Raw genomic sequence first — 18,941 nt, 5'->3', positions numbered from 1 at the left:
ATGGACCCCCCCGCGGCCAAGCGGAGCCGGGGCTGCCCCGCGGGACCCGAGGAGCGCGAGGCCGGGGCCGGGGCCGCCCGCGGCCGGGGCCGGCCCGAGGCGCTGCTGGACCTCAGCGCCAAGCGAGTGGCCGAGAGCTGGGCCTTCGAGCAGGTGACGGAGCGGGGAGGGGTGGGGGTCGCGCCCAGCGCCTTCCCACACTCGCCTTCTCCTGCCCCTGCCCAACCCCCAGATTCCGGACCTGCCCCCCCCCACAATCGGAGACACCCCCAAGAACCTCCACCCCGCCCGTTGTCACCCCCTCATTCTCCTCTCATTTCTGTCCTTCGCACCCTATGACCCACCCCGTCCCCTTCCCTCCCCCCAACTCCTCCTTTCCAGCCCCCACCCCACCTCGGGGTGCTGCCTTCCAGCCTTCACCCAGGGACACCCAGAGCTCCCCAGATCTCAACTCGGGACATTTCCTTCTCTTCCTCCTGCCCCAGATTCCTGGGCTCCAACCCCCATGACCCTCCCACTACGCCTCCCCCATCCCTCTTTCCACTCCTAACTTAACACCACCTCATTCAGCCCTCACTGTTCTCCCCAACTCCCACAACCCGCCCCCACCTGGGGATTTCCTAGATCTCAACCGGGAGACACATCAACCCCCCCCTCCCCACTTCCTTCCACCATACCCCTGCCCTAAGCCCCCAAGTAGAAGACCGCCCCCGCTGTTTCCACTTCTCAGCCCCAACCCACCCCTTGATGCCCCGGCCCATCCCTCCAGCCTCTGGAACCCACTTTCTGGGTAGGACCACTTTTCCAGTTGGGACCCCTTAGCCCTTCCTGAGCCCTGCTTTGTCTGCCACCCCCAACCCCACCTCCCTGCCTCCTGGGGTTCCTGCCAGGGATGCCCCAGTCCTGGGACCCTTGAAGTCCCCTTTCCTAGTCTCAGCGCCCCGCCCCAAGGAACTAGAGATGCAGCCCAGACATGCCAAGCCCGCAGCAGCCCCCGCCGGCCCTGTCCAGCTTTTGGCCCCCTGACCTCTTTGGAATCGGGAACTTTCCCAGGACGGACAGGTCCGTGCTGAGTAGGGAATGGGGCGGGCTCTGATTCATGGCCTGGAAAATCCCTCCTTAGTCACCCGCTGCTGTCCTTGCAGCCCGAGCCAGTCCCTGACCCTCCCACCATCCCCAGAAACCCAGGAGTGGGGGCGCTGGAGCATCCCTGCCCCACACAGAGTAATCCATCCTAAAGCCCCCTCGGTGGCTCCCCGGTACTGCCCCTGGTCAGGCTAGGATAAGTGTGTAACCCACAGAAGCTCAGTGACTCTGGGAGTTGTTCCTGTGCCCACTTGTGGAAACCGGAGCTCAGAGAGGTTGAGAAACTTGCCCAAGGTCACCCAGCCAGGGTGTAGCAAGCCCGGACTGAAATGCAGGCTCAACTACCTTGGTTCCCTGCCTGGAGCCCAGAGGGGTGTCAGATTAAGGAAAATTGCATCCATCAAGCATTTAACACATTGTAGGCTAAGAAAATGTCCTTTTGAGTCACTTTTTCTTCATTTCTGCTGCCCCCTCCAGCTCTGGGAGGAAGGACTGCCTTATACTGGCTCCCTAGGCCTGGTGTCCCCAGGGTGGGCAGAAAATTCTAGAACACTAACTATAGTCCAGGTGTTACTGCAAACATTTTACCTACGTGAATGCAGATTTAATCCTCTCGACAGTCCCTTTGACACTTGAGGAAACTGAGGGTCAGAGAGGGGGACGTGGCCCAGCCAGGATGCAAACCCAGGGTCCCTGGCATCCAGTCCTGGCTCCTGACCCCGGGCCCCTCCTGCAGGTGGAAGAGCGGTTCTCCCGGGTGCCAGAGCCGGTCCAGAAGCGCATTGTGTTCTGGTCATTCCCACGAAGTGAACGGGAGATATGCATGTACTCGTCGCTTGGCTACCAGCCCCCCGAGGCCGAGCAGGACGCCCGGGTGCCCTTCGCCCGTGGCCTGCACCTGCTGCAGAGTGGGGCGGTGGACCGTGTGCTGCAAGTGGGTGAGTGGGCCCCCTCCGCCCCCTCCCCTCCCCCCTCTCCCCCCTTTCTCCCTCTCCCTCTCCCCCTCCCCCCCCCCCGCCATTGCCCACTCCCACCCAGGAGTCCAGAGCTGACCTGGAGGAGGAGTTAGGGGGAGTGCGCAGGGGGTCCAGGGGAACTTTGGGGGTTCAGCCAGGGGGATGGGAGGTTCTCGACGTGAGGCAGCAGGGCTCGGATGGAGAGTGGGGTGAGAAGTGGTGAGCCCAGATAAGGGCTGAGAACAGAGCGAGGGGTGTTCTAGACCCCAGGCTTCGGGTCTTTATAGTGATTGGGGGTTGAGGTTGTCAGACATGGTGACCAAAAGAGGGCCATAGACCTCAGGCTTCGGGCTCAGATAGGTTGAGTGCTAAAGATAAAAGGATGAGCTAAAGGTCAAAGGTGGTCCTAGAACTCAGACAGCTTAGTTGGGGGATGGGGGAAGAGATGGTGACCCAGAGAGGAGGGGCAGCCCAGGCAACGGGGTCCAGGGGGCTTGCAGGAGTTCAGGGGAGCAGGTGTGAACCAAATGAGCGAGGAGATTCCAGCCCTGAAGCAGCAGGGTTTAGAGCTGGAGGTTAGAGGTAGTCTGAGACCTCAGGCGGTGACTCAGGCGGGGGCTGGGACCAGAGGTTGAGTCCTAAGGAATGGAGTTGGAACCTAAGGCAATGGGGCAGAAGTGGTTGCTGAGGGTAGAAGCATAGGGTCAGGTGGGAGGGGTGGTTTTAGACCTCAGGCAGAGGGATCCAGTTGAGGACAGGGAACAGAGGTTTAAAGCTAGAGGTAAAAAAAAAAAAAAAAAAAAAGATCCTAAATCTCAGGCAGCGGGTCCGAAGCTGGGGATGGGGACAAGGTGATGAACCAGAATGAAAGAAAAGGGGGTGCAGAGCTTGGGTTGGGGGAAATGTTGTAAGGGAGTAGGGGAAGAAAAGCCTCAGACCTCAGGCAGTGGGACTCAAAATGGGACAAGAGAGCAGGTGGGTCAGAGAGGCAGGAGCTCAGCCACAAAAATCCTTCCTGAGCCCTCCTAATCCCAGCATCAGGCACACCGCCCGGGCCCTGGACAGCTTTGGGGCCCCTGGTGGCGGTACAAGGCCCAGCACAGGCTCGGCCACCTCCAGCTGGTATGAGGAAGCCTTGTCTCTGCATGACACAGCCAGGCCCGCCTGGGGCCCGAGCTACCCAACCAGTCTGGTGAGCCTGGCACCTGGGCTCCCCAAGGGGCCAGGGAGGGGCAGGGGCTGCTGGGGTGACCCGGGCCGCCATCTGCCTCCTCAGCCCCTTGCTCCCAATATCGCATCCCTTAGGCATCTTCCCAGGGGGTTTCGGGGTTCCTGACTGTTTCCCTGGCAACCCAAGGACTGAGAAAACCACCTTCCCCATCCTTACTTTAATAATATTATTCATAACTAGAACAGCAAGCCTTTATTTAGGACATAGGTATGGCAACAGTGATCGAAATTCCAGGATAAATTCAGGTGGAAGGTGTAACTATTGTTCCCATTTGACAAACGAGGAAACTGAGGCACAGAGAGGTCCAGGGGCGGGCCCTGGGTTTCTCAGCTGGGTCTCACGCTTCCGGTTTTACCGTGCACTGGGTCCAGGCATTGGCTGCCCGTCCCTGGGGCAGGCACAGCCCCGACGGTTCGGCTTCTATCTTAGGGTTCCACCTGAGTGGGAATATCCGAGAGCCGGGGGGCCCTGGAGAGCCCGAGCGCCTCCACCACGTCTCCATCAGCTTTGACCGCTGCAAGATCACTTCCGTGAGCTGTGGTTGCGACAACCGCGACCTCTTCTACTGCGCCCACGTGGTCGCCTTGTCGCTGTACCGCATCCGGCACGCCGGCCAGGTGGAGCTGCGGCTGCCCATATCCGAGACGCTGTCCCAGATGAACCGCGACCAGCTGCAGAAGTTCGTGCAGTACCTCATCAGCGCCCACCACACCGAGGTGCTGCCCACCGCCCAGCGCCTGGCTGACGAGATCCTGCTGCTGGGCTCCGAGATCAACCTGGTGCATGGTGAGGATGCCCCGGGGTCCGGTGGGGTGGGGAGGTGTCAACACGTAGCCACCTGGAGATCTCCACCTGGGGGACATGCGGGGGTGGGGAGGGGAGGGGAGGGGAGGAGGCAGATCCTATAGAATCTGGCCTTGGAGCCAGGGGCGTGGTTGGAAATCAGCCTTGGAGCAGAGGGCAAAGGCAGGCAAAGGGAGCTGGAGTTCAGAGAACAAGCTGGGGTCCAGTCTCAGGCTGGGAGTATTTTAGCATCACAAGGGCAGCCTTGGAGGTGGGTGGGTTGTATGGACATCAGCTTATGTTGAGGGTTGGGTCCATGTGGGAAGGATGTACCAGGAGGCATTGAGAGGCCTGAGAGGGTTTGGAGGCTACGACATCCTGGGTTGCCTCGTTATGATGGCGGGAGGATGAGATTGGATGAGGGATGGGTATACAGAGGCATGGATGGGTGATTGAGAGTGGGTGCTGTAACAATTGATACAGGCATTGTGGTAAGCTGGTGCTGTGGATAAATGGATGGCGTGAGTAGATGGATGAGTAAATAGGAAGAAAGGCAGATGAGTGAGGAGTTAGTGGTAATTGGATGTGGGGATTGGTGGGTGGTTGAGGAGGGCTTTGATGCTTGAGGGGTTATGGTAGATGGATGGTGGTAGACACACAAAATTGGTGGAAGAATGGAAGAACCAGTGGGTTCATGGTTGGGGGTGAGTTGATGGGTGTGTGGCAGGTTCACATGGGTAAACTTGACATGGCGGATGGATAGAATGGGTAGGTGTTTTATGTAGGATGGATGGACGAATAGAGTGCATAAATGGATGGTTTTATGGGGGAAGGATAGATGGAAAGTTGGGGTTAGTTGGATGAATGGATAGCACAGCCGTGTAGGTCAATGTATGGATGGGTGGATGGGGTTTTGACTGGTTTCTGTGGGTAGATTGGAAAGACAAATGGGATAGGTGGGTATATGGATGGGGAAATGGCCTAGGTCTATAGATAGGTAGGCCAGTAGAAGTTATGGTTAGGGCAGATGATAAATTAATGGGGTAGGTAGGGAGGCTGAGGGATATAGATAGATGAACTGATATGGGGGAAATGGATGGATGGATAGTTATAGGGCATGACATGGTGGGAGTGGTAGTTGATAGATAGGTGAGTGGTTTGGATGGATAAGTGGGTGGTGTTTCAAGTAAGATGGATAGATGATGGATGAATACGTGGAAGATGGGCTGGTCGTGTTTATGTCAAGATGGATGGATGGATGGTATTTCAGGTTGGATGGGTAGATAGGGTATGTGTGATGGTTTGGGTGGGTAGATGGTTGAGTAGGTAGATGGGGTGTGTGTGGTGATTTGGATGGGATGGATGAATGGATGGTATTTTAGATTGGGTTGATGGTGGGTGGATGGGGTGCAGTGTTTGGTGGTTTGGGTGAGATGATGGATGGATGGATGATATTTCAAGTTGGATGAATGGATAGGTGGATGAGTAGGGGGATGGGGTATGTGATTTGGATGGGATGGATAGAGAGATGGTACTTCAGGTTGAATGGTTGGATAGATGGATGATATTTTAGGTTGGATGGCGGTGAATAGATGGGTAGGTGGATGGGGTGTGGTCTGTGGTGGTTTGGGTGAGATGGATGGATGAATGGATGGTATTTCAGGTTGGATGAATAGGTGAATGAGTAGGTTCATTTGGGTGGAATGGATGGATGAATAGAAGGTATTTCAGCCTGGATAGATGTATGAGTAGGTGGATGGGGTGTGTGTGTGGTGGTTTGGATGGGATGAATGAATGGTGTTTCAGATTGAATGGTTGGGTAGATGGATGGTATTTTAGGTTGGATGGTATGGATGGATGGGTAGGTGAATGGGGTGTGGTGTGTGGTGGTTTGGGTTTAGGTGAGATGGATGGATGAGTGGATGGTATTTCAGGTTGGATGAATGGACTAGTGAATGGATAGTGTTTGGATGAATGGGTGGATGGGTGGATGGATGGATGGATGGAAGGATGGATGGATGGATGGGTGGATGGATGGATGGGCAGATGGATAGGTGGATGGGCGGATGGATAGGTGGATGGATGGATGGATGGAAGGATGGATGGGTGGATGGGTGGGTGGATGGGTGGGTGGATGGGTGGATGGGTGGATGGGTGGGTGGATGGGTGGATGGGCAGATGGATAGGTGGATGGATGGATGGGTGATGGGCATATGATTAGGTGGATGGATGGATGGATGGATGGATGAGCAGATGAATCGGTGGATGAGTGGATGGATGGATGGATAGGTAGGTGAATGGATGGATGGATGGGTGGGTGGATGGGTAGATGGATAGGTGGATGGATGGATGGATGAATGGGTGGATGGCTGGATGGATGAGTGGATGGGTGGATGGATGAGTGGATGGGTGGATGGATGGATGGGTGGATGGATGATTGGATGGATGGACAGGTGTGTGGATGGTGTTTGGATGGGATGGATGGATGGATGAGGAGGTGGTTGAGTGTGTGGTGGTGGTTTGGGTAGGATAGATGGGCTTTTAGAGTGGGATAGATGGTGTGGAGGAATGGCTGGGTAGTAGGGGCAGACACCCTCTCCTCCCCCCCGCCCACCCCAGCCTCAGCGTTCCCTCCTTCCGCACAGGTGCCCCAGACCCCACAGCAGGCGCAAGCATCGAGGATGCCAACTGCTGGCACTTGGATGAGGAGCAGATCCAGGAGCAGGTGAAGCAGCTGCTGTCCAACGGCGGCTACTACGGCGCCAGTCAGCAGCTGCGCTCCATGTTCAGCAAGGTGCTGTGTGGGCCCAGGGAGCAGGGGGGCCCGGGAGGCACCGGCACCCTGCCCCTTTCCTCACCACCCCACCCCGGCACAGGTGCGGGAAATGCTGCGGATGCGGGACTCCAACGGGGCGCGCATGCTGACCCTCATGACAGAGCAGTTCCTGCAGGATCCGCGCCTGGCCCTGTGGCGGCAGCAGGGTGCCGGCATGACGGACAAGTGCCGGCAGCTGTGGGATGAGCTGGGTAAGGCCCATCCCCGCAGCACTGCTGACGCTGGGCCCCAGCCTCCAGGTCTTACCTGCCCCGAGACGACAGTCTGACCCGGGATTCCTTCCCCCATTCATTTACTGAGCACCTACCATGTGCCAGGCACTCTACTGGGTGCTTGCGGCTGCTGCAGAGAGCAAAAGAGACAGAATCTCTGCCCTCGCCAAGCCGGCATCTAGTGGGAGAGGCGAAGACAAAATACAATAAACATGTTCGACCAAGGATCGGCAAACATTTTCTGGAATGGCCAGATAATCAGTATTTTCTGCTTTGGGGGCCTCAGGGCCCCTGTCACAACCATTCCACCCTGCCATCGTCATGCAAAAGCAGCTGTGGTCACTTAGGTTACTGAGGTGCACGTGGCTAGTGCCAATAAAACTTTATTTATGAACCCTTTATTCAAATCTCAAGTAATTTTCATGAGTTACAAAACATTCTTCTGTTTTTTAAATATTTTTTCCAACCATTTAAAAAGGTAAAAGTAATCCTTAGTTCTCAGGCCATTCAAACCCAGGGTGCCATGTTTGATTTCTTCACAGCCAGTAATTTGCCCATCACACATGTGAAGGCAATAGTGCTATAGAAAAGAAAGGAAAAAAAAAAAAAGATGTTGAGAAGAGCCTAGTGGTATGGGTTCGAATCCTGACTTCGAACTTACCCAGCTGTGTGACCTTGAACAAATGACTTGACCTCTCTGTGCCTTGATTTTCTCACCTGTGAAGTGAAGGTGCCATGAGCCCAGCAGAGCAGGGCCTGGTACACAGTAAGCACTCAATAAGTGCCTGCTGCTTCTGCTGGCGTGAGTGCTGACACAGTCTGTGCCCACATTTGCTGCACCCTCCCCAGGGGCCCTGTGGGTCTGCGTCGTCCTGAGCCCTCACTGTAAGCCAGAGGAACGGGCAGGCTGGCTCCAGCTGCTTCGCAAATGGGACAAGCTGGCCGTGTGTCCGCTGGAAGAGGGCAATTACTCCTTCGATGGCCCCAGCCTGCAGCCCACCACAGGCCCCTGCCCAGGTAGGAGAGGGGGTCCCCGCCGCTGCTTCCTCCAAACTGCCCACCACGGCGCTGGGCCCCAGAACCCCAGCATTTGTGTTTTCGGGCAGTGGGGCGGTGGCAGCGTGGGGGGTGGGTGACGCGTGAAGTGTAGAGACCCAGCGAGGAAGTTGGAGGGAGTACCTGGGACAGGCGAAGCAGAGAGATCTAATGGTAGGACAGAGTCGGGGAAGGGAAAGGACAGGCGGAGTGAAACCGAGAGGAGGAGGAAGAGAGAGCATGAAAAGCGAGGCAGGGATGGATGGAAAGAGGAGGAGAGCAAACGAAGGGGGAGGAGGACAGAAAGGGTAATGGATGACACCACGGAGAGAAAGGCGGACAGACAGTTCCTCGACTGTCTGATGATGGGGCTAAAATGATCCCCAGGCACTGGGTGCTATGAAATATTTGGGGGGAGACGAAGGTGTCCAAGCCCCAGCTTGGCGAGGGGGGCTGCCCACCGCCCAGTGGCAAGGGTGCCCCTCACCAGGCCCCCCTTGGGTGCCCCTCTCCCAGGCCCGGAGGTGGCGGCCACAGGCTCTTGTCGCCACACGGTGTTCGGCCGCGCCCTGCAGGCCGGGAGGCTGCACTGGAGCGACACCCATCTGCAGCGGATCCTGACCAGCGACACCTACGGCCCCAGCCTCAGAGGTGGTGCGGGCAGTGACAAGCTGGCCTTCGACCCCCAGGGCCGCCCGCTCTGGCTGGACGAGCCCTTCCCCACCGCCTGCGCCCGCGTGGACACGCTGCGCGCCCACGGGTACCCCCGCCAGGCCCTGCGGCTGGCCAGTGCCATCGTCAACACACTGCGCCTGCAGCGGCGGCAGCAGCTGGAGAGCTACAGGCAGCAGAAAAAAGGTGGGCCCCAAGCACTGTTAGCACACCCCGGGGGGGCCGCTGGCGCAAATGCCAGCCGGCAGGGGCTGCGGCAGACGGGAGGGTACGTGGGTGCCAGGCAGGGGGCCCATTGGGTAAACAGAAGCCCCATGCTGGGTGTCTCGAGCAGAAAGGAACTTGACAGAGGGATTCGAGGGCTCACAAAGCGGTCAGAAGAGCTGTGGGGTTGAAAGTCCAGGGAAGCTGGGGTTCCAGAACTCAGATGTGCAAGGGTTGCAGCTGACACCCGACAGTGATTTCAGCAGCCGGCAGCTGCCAGTGGGGCAGTTCCCAAGAAGACACCCAGATCCCACAGGCAAAACCTCATGTCTGTGCCCTGCTGCTGGCCACACACCTCTCCACAGGGGCAGCGAGAAAATAATGGCCTCCTACACTTTCCTACTTCCCAAAGTTCACACACAGGGGCCTGGGAAATTCAGTTTCTAAGCTCCCAGCCCCCAAAGTATAGGCAGATGGTGCCAGCCACGGGCCTTTTCAGGAACATGGGTCTGGCGTGGCCACATCTTTTGCAAAAGATACTAAATGTTTGGGTTATTGGACGTACAATGTCCTGACTTCTAAACATGGGCCCAAGTTCACATTTGTGTTTGAAAAAAAATGACAAGTAAGGGCCACAAAAGGGGAGAACATGCCTGCGAAGTGGATGTGGAGTTGGGGGTGGGGAAGGCCACAAGCCGAGTTCTGGGTTATGGGGTTGAAGGATCAGTTAGCAGGAAATCGGACGGAGGGCGTAATGTGAGAAACACCCAGCAAAGACCCTGGACCAGCCTGTGGGCATCAGGGGGCACCAGTTAGCCTAGCTGAGCTCTTGGGCTCTCTCAGAGCCACCCAGGAGGAAGAGGCGGGGTTGGGGGGGGGGGGGCGGAGGGGAGTTCCATGTAGTAGAAGGAACAGCAGAGTCTGAAGCCCAGAGGCCAGAGAGAGGGCAGCTCCTTGGAAGAGACCGGGAAGTGCAGAAGGCAGGTGGTGTAGGAAACCCTCCTTGGGAGCCCTGCACGCTGTTTGGGCCTTAAGTTGAGAAAGGGAGGAGAGGCTAAAGGTCGCAAAGAAGGGCTGAAACTGATGTTTTGAGAAGTGCCCCCCTGGTGCTTTGTGCCCTGTGGAAACCCCCAGCTGGGGCTGGGGAGAGGTGAGCCTATGCAGGGCTTAGGGGGCTGGGACCAAGAGGGCCCCTGGTGGGCAGGTGGCGGGACTGGGAGAGGAGGGCCCTACCTGGCCGGGTGGCAGGCCCTAAGCTGCTCTCCACGCCCTCAGAGCTCCTTCAAAAAGGCTCCACCAGCATCACCAACACGGAAGGATGGGTGGGCCACCCCCTGGACCCCATTGGCTGCCTCACCCGGGCGCTCCTGGAGGCCAGCTGCCCGGAGGAGGAGACCCTCCCGCATTACCCAGGTACCCGCTCTGGGGAGCCCTGGGGGATGTGGTAGGCACCCCCCACCCCACCCCGACCAGGGCCCAGGGTCTGGAGTCAATGGGATCCCTCTAGATCCCCCAAAACGGAGGCCACCAAGAGGCCTACCTCCCACTAGAAGGAGGGCCCGCGCCCCCCGGCTCCCTGCTTGGGGCACCCCTTCCAGCCTGTCTTTCCACAGACCCGGGCCTGGAGAAGCGGAAGGTGGCTTACCAGCACGTGCCGGTGCCCGGGAGCCCCGGCGAGTCCTACCTGGCGCTGGCGCTGGAGGTGGCCCTACTGGGCCTGGGGCAGCAGCGGGCACTGCCCGAGGGGCTGTACGCCCAGGACAAGGTGGTCCGCAGCGAGGAGCAGCTGCTGGCCCTCCTGGAAGAGGTGGAGCTGGACGAGCGGCTCGCGCAGGTGCTGCGGAAGCAGGCCACGCTGCTGCTGGAGGGTGAGCCCCCCCACCCCAACGTAGGGGCCGTCTCCTCCAATGCGGCCAACGGGGCTCCTCTAGGCTAACGAGGATTGCAAGTGCCCCCACCCACTGGGGCCCTCACCAGCTCCTGTTACCCTCCCCTGGGGCCAAGTGTCATCCCTGCCCCCCACTCCAAGCCTGGAGCTCAGGGAGATGTGGAGGGGGTGGAAAGGTGGCAGGGGACAGAGGTGGCCCTACCCACCCTGGGGTGATGAGCTCAGGTCCCCTTCCCCCCACCGCAGGGGGCCCCTTCAGCGGCTTCGGAGAGGTGCTGTTCCGTGAGAGCGCCCCCATGCACACCTGCGCCCGCTACCTGTTCACGGCGCTGCTGCCCCACGACCCCGACCTGGCCTACCGCCTGGCGCTCCGGGCCATGAGGTGAGGGCAGGCAGCTAAGGGACCCGGGCATGCCGGATTGGGGGTGGGGGTTGGGGGGGGCAGGCTCCCAACCCCACCCCGGCTGGCCCTCCGAGTGTGGCTGATTCAGTCTCACACACCCAGGCCTGGGAGGCCACGGTGGGCTGTGCACCGTTAGATAAGAATAGGCGGCCTCCCCGTGGTGCACGGCACACAGGGTACCGGAAGCCAAGTCATTTCCTTTGCACGCTTTGTCTCCAGTTTTCCCTGCAGGCAAGCAGTGCTATCATGGTCCCATAATCCTGCAAGGGTCCAGGTTTCTGCAAATCTGGAAACTGAAAGTTGGTCTTCCTGGTCCACAAACGGTAGCATCCTGTACAGTCTCTCTTTGCACCTTGTTTTCCTATGAACACGGCTTCTTACAGGCTTTATCTTTTAAGCAGTAAAAATGACCCTCTTGCTGGAGCCACTGGACATTTCATGCTGTTTCAGAACACAATGGGATGAGGAACTTTGTTAGGGTTTTTCTCCTGTGCCAGAACATTTGCAGAAGGAGGCTTTTATTTAAAAACCCTCCCTAGAGGAAAACACACCCAAATAAAGGGAAATCATCTTCTCTCCCCATCTTCCAGAGATAGCTATTAACAGTTTGGTATGTGTCTTTCCAGAATATTTGGAAAAAAACAGTATGTCAGCAGCATAACTTTGAGAACTCTTTTACGGGCAGGGTTTTTATTTTCTAAGCCAGGGTTTGGTCAGCTACAGCCCAGGACCAAATTCAGCCGTCACCTTGTTTTCGTTAACAACTCTTGTGATGAGACAGGCTTTTGCATTTTTTTAATGGTTGCAAAAAAAAAAAAAAAAAAAAACAGTATTTCGGGGGAAATAAGAAATTTAAATCATTGTCCATAGGAATAGTGGTTTTTATTGGCACACAGCCCTGCCCATCCATGGCTTTCCCTGGTCTGAGATCGCAATTGTGTCATAACTAGTCACAACAGCGCAAATGGTCCACAAAGCCAAGCACTGATGATGGGGCCCTTTTCAGGAAAAAGGTTCCAACCCCTTGTCTCAGTCCTTGTCTGTTTGGACCTCATTATTCAGAGAGTCTGTATCTGCAAATTTGAGTCCCTTCTGACATTTATTTGTAGCCCCCAAATCAGTGCCACCAACCCTTCCCAGTCACTCGCAGACACACTCCAAGCACCCAAGCACACACCTTATTTAATGAGCTCTAATTACCTTCCCCTTGATGCTATTTATGGTCAGACTTGCTTTATTGAGGCTCCGAGGCTTTGTCCGAATGGTCCTCTAAAATGCTCTGGATGGCACTGGCCCTGTTTCTAGATGAGGTTAGATGGGGGCAGTAGCTAAAAGGCTGCGTGGAGAAATGTATGCATGTTTTTTTTTTTTATTTTTATTTTTAATTGCAACAGCATAGACCACTAAGATGTCCCATTTTCATCACTTTCAAGTATACGCTTGAGTTAATTACATCCAGTGTTGTGCTACCCTGACCACCATCCATTACCAAAACGATTATAGGCATTTTTAAGGAGGAAGCAAAAGATAGAAGGTATCTTTAAACAGAGGCACGCACATAATCCACAAAGCAAGGTTAAAGGTTGGCCAGTTGAAATGTCCTGGTCTGAGATCAGATGCAGGAACTTAAAAACCTATACGGTCTTTTCCCCTGGAGGCCGTGATTCAGTGTTCGTGGCAACTTTATAGGCGTAACTATTGCAAATAACGAGAATGGACTTGTGTCTGTCTCAGTGATCTGCTTCACAATATGCCTGGATGGGGACACTGAGTCACCCACAAATATTTAGCACTCACCTCCTGCCTGCATACCGGCACTTCTGCCTGCTACAGATACAGCAGTGAACAAAATTGTCGAAAATTCCTCCCTGTCCAGAGTGGACAGGCTGATGTGGGAGAGAGACAGCAGATGAATAGACCCTGTTGAATGCCATACTATATGGGAGAGGGGGGAAATCGAACGAGATAGAGGGAATTGGGAGTGGGAAGTTGTAATTTCACATGTGGGGTGGGGGGTTGTCAGAGAAGCACTTATGGAGAAAAATAGTTGAGCGAAGACCCGAAGGAGGTAGGAGAGGACATATGGAGAGCAGGGTGGGCAGAGGGACTAGCACATGCAAAGGTCCTGGGCTGGATGGTGTCTAGGGTGTTAGGAAGGGACAGTGGCTGACGCAGAATGAGCCAAAGCACAGGGGGATAGGAGATCATAAAAGGGACAATAAATGATGGGGGGGTGTCACATGAGGACACAAACAGTCCCCTCCCCTCTTCATCAGCTATGTCCTTGGCTGCACGATGCATTGCACCTTGGAGCTAGCCACCTAGGTGGTTTCCACGTCCCTCACACAGCAGACATCCTTGAGCACACATGGTCCATCCTTCTCGTGTGCCCAGAATGGGAGGCTCAGTCTGGGGGCAGTGGGCCTCTCCCACCTGCAGAGGATGGAGCCTCACTGGGGGCTGTGGCTTCTCTATCCCCACCCCAGGCTGCCCGTCCTGGAGACCACATGTGTGGCCGGAGAACCTCACCCCATGCCCCTGGACTCCATCCTGAACAACCGCTTCCCCCGTTGGTTCATCCTTGGCCATCTGGAGACCCGCCAGTGTGAGCTGGCCTCCGCCATGCTGACAGCCGCCAAGGGTGAGGCTGCCGCTGGCCCCCACCCTCCCCTCCCGGGCCTTCCTCTCCTTCCTCCTTCCCTTGCACCCTACATCCTTTTACCAAATCCCACCCCTAGTCACCTGCTCTGTGCCAAGCACTGTCCCAGCTGCTTGGGGTACAGCAGTGTACAAAACAGTCCCCCCATACCTTACCCCTAGCGCTGCACTAAACCAGAAGGCAGTGAGTGCTGGGGAGAGAAATAAAGCCAGTTGACATTTGAGTAAAGACCTGAAGCCAAGGGAGGAGCTGTGTGGTATCTGTGAAAAACTGGTGGACAGAGAGAACAGCATGTGCAAAGGCCCTGAGGCTGGGCCGGGCCTGGGGAGTTTGAGGATCTGGGCCAACGATGATGATAACAAGAGTGAAAGCTGACATTCAAGTAGCTCTCACCATGTTGAGACCTTTGTAAGCATGGGATCTCTGATGCAGAAACTTGCTCCATTATTATCCACTTTGGAGCCGCTAGGGCCCGGAGAGGGCAAGTGCATTGCCAGGGACACACAGCTGGAGAGCAGCAGGGCAGGGACCTAAATCCAGGCCTGGATGATTAGGGATATGATGAGGGGATCCCAGGGACCCCTAGGTGGCTTCCTTCTGTTATGTGGGTGGGGCAGCCCCAGGTCTGCACTCAGCCACTGCCAGGCCCCGCTCCCTCCATGTTCACCTGGGCAAGGCATGTGTGTGTATAGGTGTAACCCACAGCCCCCCACTGCCCCTCCCTCTGCCCCAGGAGACCCCAAGTGGCTGCACGCTGTGCTGGGCTCCATCCAGCAGAACATCCACTCGCCGGCGCTGCTCTTCAAGCTGGCACAGGATGCCTGCAAGACGGCCACTCCGGCCAGCGGACCACCGGACGCCACGCTGCTGGGCCTGGCACTGGAACTGGGGCTGCAGGTGAGGGCCATGGGGCGGGGCTCGCGCAGTGGGGCCCTCTCCTGGGGGCAGGGCCTCAGTGGACGTGGCTGCAGCAGAGGGCGGTGAGGGAACAGAGCCTGACCACAAGGGGCTTCCCTGGGGGGTCCTGGGGCTGGGGCTGCGGGGCTGCAAGGGAGGACGGAGACCTTCCCTCCCCTCCCTATCCCCCAGGCTGTCGTGCCGGGGCAAGTCAGGACCCAGCAGGAGTGGGGACTGCAGGGCTCCAAAGGGACAGAGGGGAAGCCAGTCAGGGGCAGGGCCTTAGGAGGGTAGCCCAAGTAAGATAAGGAAATGCAGAATTGCTTGCTGTCCCCCGGGCTTGCAGGTTGAGGCGGGTCCTCCCCAGGCAGAGCAGGCAACTCCGGGCCAGGTGGGGGGAGGATACGGCCGGAAGCAGCATCTAGTGCAGATGTGACCATTGTGACTGTCCATTTAGAGGGGGCAGGAGAAGAGACGCACTAGTGTGGCGCTTGCAGAAGGCAGAATCCTTGGGGCAGGACGTGGGGGGAGGCCAGCTGGAGCTTGGGGCCTGAAGGACATGGGGTAGGGGTGGCCTTTCCATGCAGGGGACTTATTTGGGGTAACAGGGGAATCCACCGAGATGACTGATGGAACTTTCCAGAGAGAAGGGCCGGGTGGGATCCAAAAGGGTCCCAGGGTAAGCCCGACAGCAGCAGCAAGGGTGACCGCTGACCTTGTCTGCACACACTGAAGCAAAAGCCACCATACCAAAGAGCCTCACCTGCACGATAATTTCATTTGATTGGTCCAGTAACCCTCCAAGGTGGATCCTCTCGCATCCCCATTGTAAAGATGAGGAAACTGAGGCCCAGAGCCGTGGAGGTGCTTGTCCTTAACTTCCAGGCCACCCTGTGCCCCTCCCCCCCATAGGTAATGCGGATGACCCTGAAAACCATGACGTGGCGCCGGAGGGAGATGGTGCGCTGGCTGGTCACCTGTGCCACCGAGATTGGTGAGCGCCCCAGGCCCCCGCACCCCCTCCCCTGCTGGGCGTCCTGGATTGTCTGCGGGACCTAGGCCGGCCAGGGAGAGAAGCAGAGGCTTTTCCTTGCCTCCAGCCTGCAGCCAGGGCTCAGCTGGAAGGGCGTGTAGGGTCAAGGGGGAGCCCCAGGTGGACAGAGCCCCCCCATGTGCACACATGCACATGCACACATGCACACACTCATGCACACACACGTGTAACTCCAGCCCCGCCCAGCTGCCCCCTGCTCCCCTGGAAAAGTCAAGGCCAACAGTTTCTTCCAAGCCTGCCACCTTCATTTGCCACGCTGCTGTGACACATATCACACAACGGGAGTCTTATTGACTTACGGTTTCCGAGGCCAGGGTAGGGTGACAGCCTATGGGTCCCTTGGGTTTCCGGTCACACGGCCACATCCTCCCCTTTCCCTTCAGAAGGGTCCGCTCAACTTCCAGGCCTTTCTCTTTCTAAGGCTTCCAGGAACAGGATTCAGTCGGGCCCCAAAACCCGGCCTCCAGGGGTCCTCCCGGCCAAGTGGGTTCAGACTGGGCGGGGGGGGGGGGGGGGGGCACGGGGCGCAGCCCAGTCTGCCCCACCCCTCCCCGCCGCTCCCGCTGACCGGGGCCCCCACCCCCGTCCCGCCAGGCGCCCCCGCCCTGATGAACATCATGCAGAACTGGTACTCGCTGTTCACCCCGCTGGAAGCCGCCACCATCGTGGCGTCCACGGGCACCGCGCAGGGCACGCTGCTGCGGCTGCACCTGGACGTGCCCCGGCGGGAGGAGCTCTGGGCGTGCGCGCGCACCCTGGCGCTGCAGTGCGCCATGAAGGACCCGCAGAACTGCGCCCTGCCCGCCCTCACCCTGTGCGAGAAGAACCACGCGGCCTTTGAGGCGGCCTACCAGATCGTGCTGGACGCGGCGGCCGGCGGCCTGGACCACGCGCACCTCTTCACCGTGGCCCGCTACATGGAGCACCGCGGGCTGCCACTGCGCGCCTACAAGCTGGCAACGCTGGCGCTGGCGCAGCTCAGCATCGCCTCCAACCAGGACAGCCACCCGGCCGTCAACGACGTGCTGTGGGCCTGCTCGCTCAGCCACTCGCTGGGGCGCCACGAGCTCTCGGCCCTCGTCCCGCTCATCATCCGCAGCGTCCACTGCGCCCCCATGCTCTCCGACATCCTGCGCCGCTGGACCCTGCCGGCGCCCGGCCTGGGGCCCCTGGGAGCCCGCCGGGCCTCCAAGCCGCTGGGCGCCGACCGGGCGCCCCTGTGCCAGCTCCTGGACGCCGCCGTGGCGGCCTACGTGGCCACCAGCCACTCGCGGCTCACGCACATCAGCCCGCGGCACTATGGCGATTTCATCGAGTTCCTGGGCAAGGCCCGCGAGACCTTCCTGCTGGCTCCCGACGGGCACCTCCAGTTCGCCCAGTTCTTGGAGAACCTCAAACAGACGTACAAGGGCAAAAAGAAGCTTATGCTACTGGTGCGCGAGCGCTTTGGCTGAGCGCCCGGGGGCCGGAGGGGGTCCGCACCCCCACCCCCTTTGCCCCTGCCTCCCCGCAGGCAGGCGCTGGAGGCCCACGCGGCATTTCAGTATTAAGTCAGGGAAGGAGCCGGCTGGGGCAAAGCTGGGGGGTCTTGCCCGCCCTCCCAGCCCCACCCCCCGGAAACCCAGCCGAGGTGGGGGCGGGGAGGTGGTGGTCTCCCACGCATGTGCCTAGGAGTGCCAGACTTGAGGACGAGAAGCCATAGCCACCTCCCGCGGCCTGGGGTAGTGGGCGGCAGTGCTTGGGCAGCGGGTAGGCCCCCCCCAGCCAGGTCAGCACCCCAAAAGCAATAGGCAAGCTCTCCTTCCTCAAGCTCACCAGCCTGGCTCCAGGGGCTGGGAGGCAGGATTTTCCGGAACCCATGTAGCAGACACCCCCCCACCCCACCCTCCCCACCCACACCCCACCCTGGGTGGCCGGAGACTTGTGTTAGGGTGCCCTCCCCTCACTGCCTTAGGGGCCCCAATCTGTCTCCCTGGACCCCACCCTCAGGCCGCACAGCTGGGGCCAAGCTCCCCTCACCAGTGAAGGATTTGAATAGGCCTCTGGCCTCTGCCACATACCTCAAACCTCCCCCACCCCATGCATGGGTCCATCCGAGACCCCCATTCCCTTGGGCACCAGGGTCCCAGGGGGGACTGGGGTCGCTGCTGCCCCCCTCCCCTCATCTGCTAGTCACTGGACACAACTCAGGAACTCACGCGGCTCCCGCCGCCCTCCCACCCTGCTATCAGGGAGGTGGGTGCCAGGACACCCGCCTGGCCAGCCTGCATGGAGTTAGAAAGCAAAGAGGCCGGCACCTTGGCATTTTCCTGTCTGTCTGTTTCCCTGCTTCACCCCTGGGTCCTCCCCACCACTCCCCCTCCCTTTAGCTTGCCTTTGAGTCCCAGCTGCTGTCTCCCTTTCCCCCCAGCGTCCCAGGAAGGAGGAGAGGGGAGCCCCCCCCGACCCCCTTTACCCCCTCTACCTTCCCTCCTCTTGTTTATTAAGGACAGAAGATCATGCCATTTTATAACTTTTTTTTCTATTTATTGAACCATATATTGTTTTTTCTTTTTTCCTTTTTTTTTAAAAAGATTGAGCACAGCTTTTCCTTTTTTCGATCTATTATGTGACTGGGGTGGGATTGACCGGGCCGGGCACTCTGACCTTGGGGACAGGTGGTCACAGGGCCATGCGGACGACTTGGGGGGGCAGGGGAGGCCCCCAAAGAACCGGGACGGCGGGAAGGCCGGTAGCTGGTTTCCCTCCCGCGGCTCCCCGAGAGGAATCTCCGTGGGGCTCTTCAGAGGTGGTCGATGGGGTGCTTGTGGCAGAAGCCGGAGACGGGGTCAACCTCGGGGCCGGGGGCAGACGAGGACACCAGCTCGCGGAGGGGCGGGGTGAGGCGGGGTGGGGCCTCGCCGGCGGTGGGCGTGGAAAGGGGTGGGGCTGGGCACGGCGATTGGCTCGCGGCGCCGCCGTTCGCTCAAGGAGGCCAATTGGAGGCGGTCCCGCCCCCTGCCTCGCCGGGCGCCTACCCGCAGGT

General features: G+C 58.5%; 1 protein-coding gene across 1 annotated transcript; it reads left to right on the top strand.

Moving 5' to 3' along the window:
- ZSWIM4 (zinc finger SWIM-type containing 4) lies at positions 1-18,492 on the top strand. Its single transcript, XM_077121633.1, has 14 exons — positions 1-153; positions 1,823-2,024; positions 3,703-4,059; positions 6,702-6,850; positions 6,933-7,083; positions 7,954-8,121; positions 8,656-8,997; positions 10,291-10,428; positions 10,629-10,883; positions 11,150-11,285; positions 13,793-13,947; positions 14,699-14,862; positions 15,775-15,856; positions 16,511-18,492. Exons 1-14 carry the CDS (start codon positions 1-3, stop codon positions 17,368-17,370), a joined length of 3,312 nt encoding a protein of 1,103 aa, XP_076977748.1. The 3' UTR covers positions 17,371-18,492.
- The last annotated feature ends 449 nt before the right edge of the window (positions 18,493-18,941 follow it).

This window comes from Tamandua tetradactyla, chromosome 11, assembly GCF_023851605.1.
Source record: "Tamandua tetradactyla isolate mTamTet1 chromosome 11, mTamTet1.pri, whole genome shotgun sequence".
Classification (NCBI taxonomy): Eukaryota; Metazoa; Chordata; class Mammalia; order Pilosa; family Myrmecophagidae; genus Tamandua; species Tamandua tetradactyla.
Note: the sequence above shows the minus strand (reverse complement) of the source record. Positions and strands in the feature narration are given on the sequence as shown.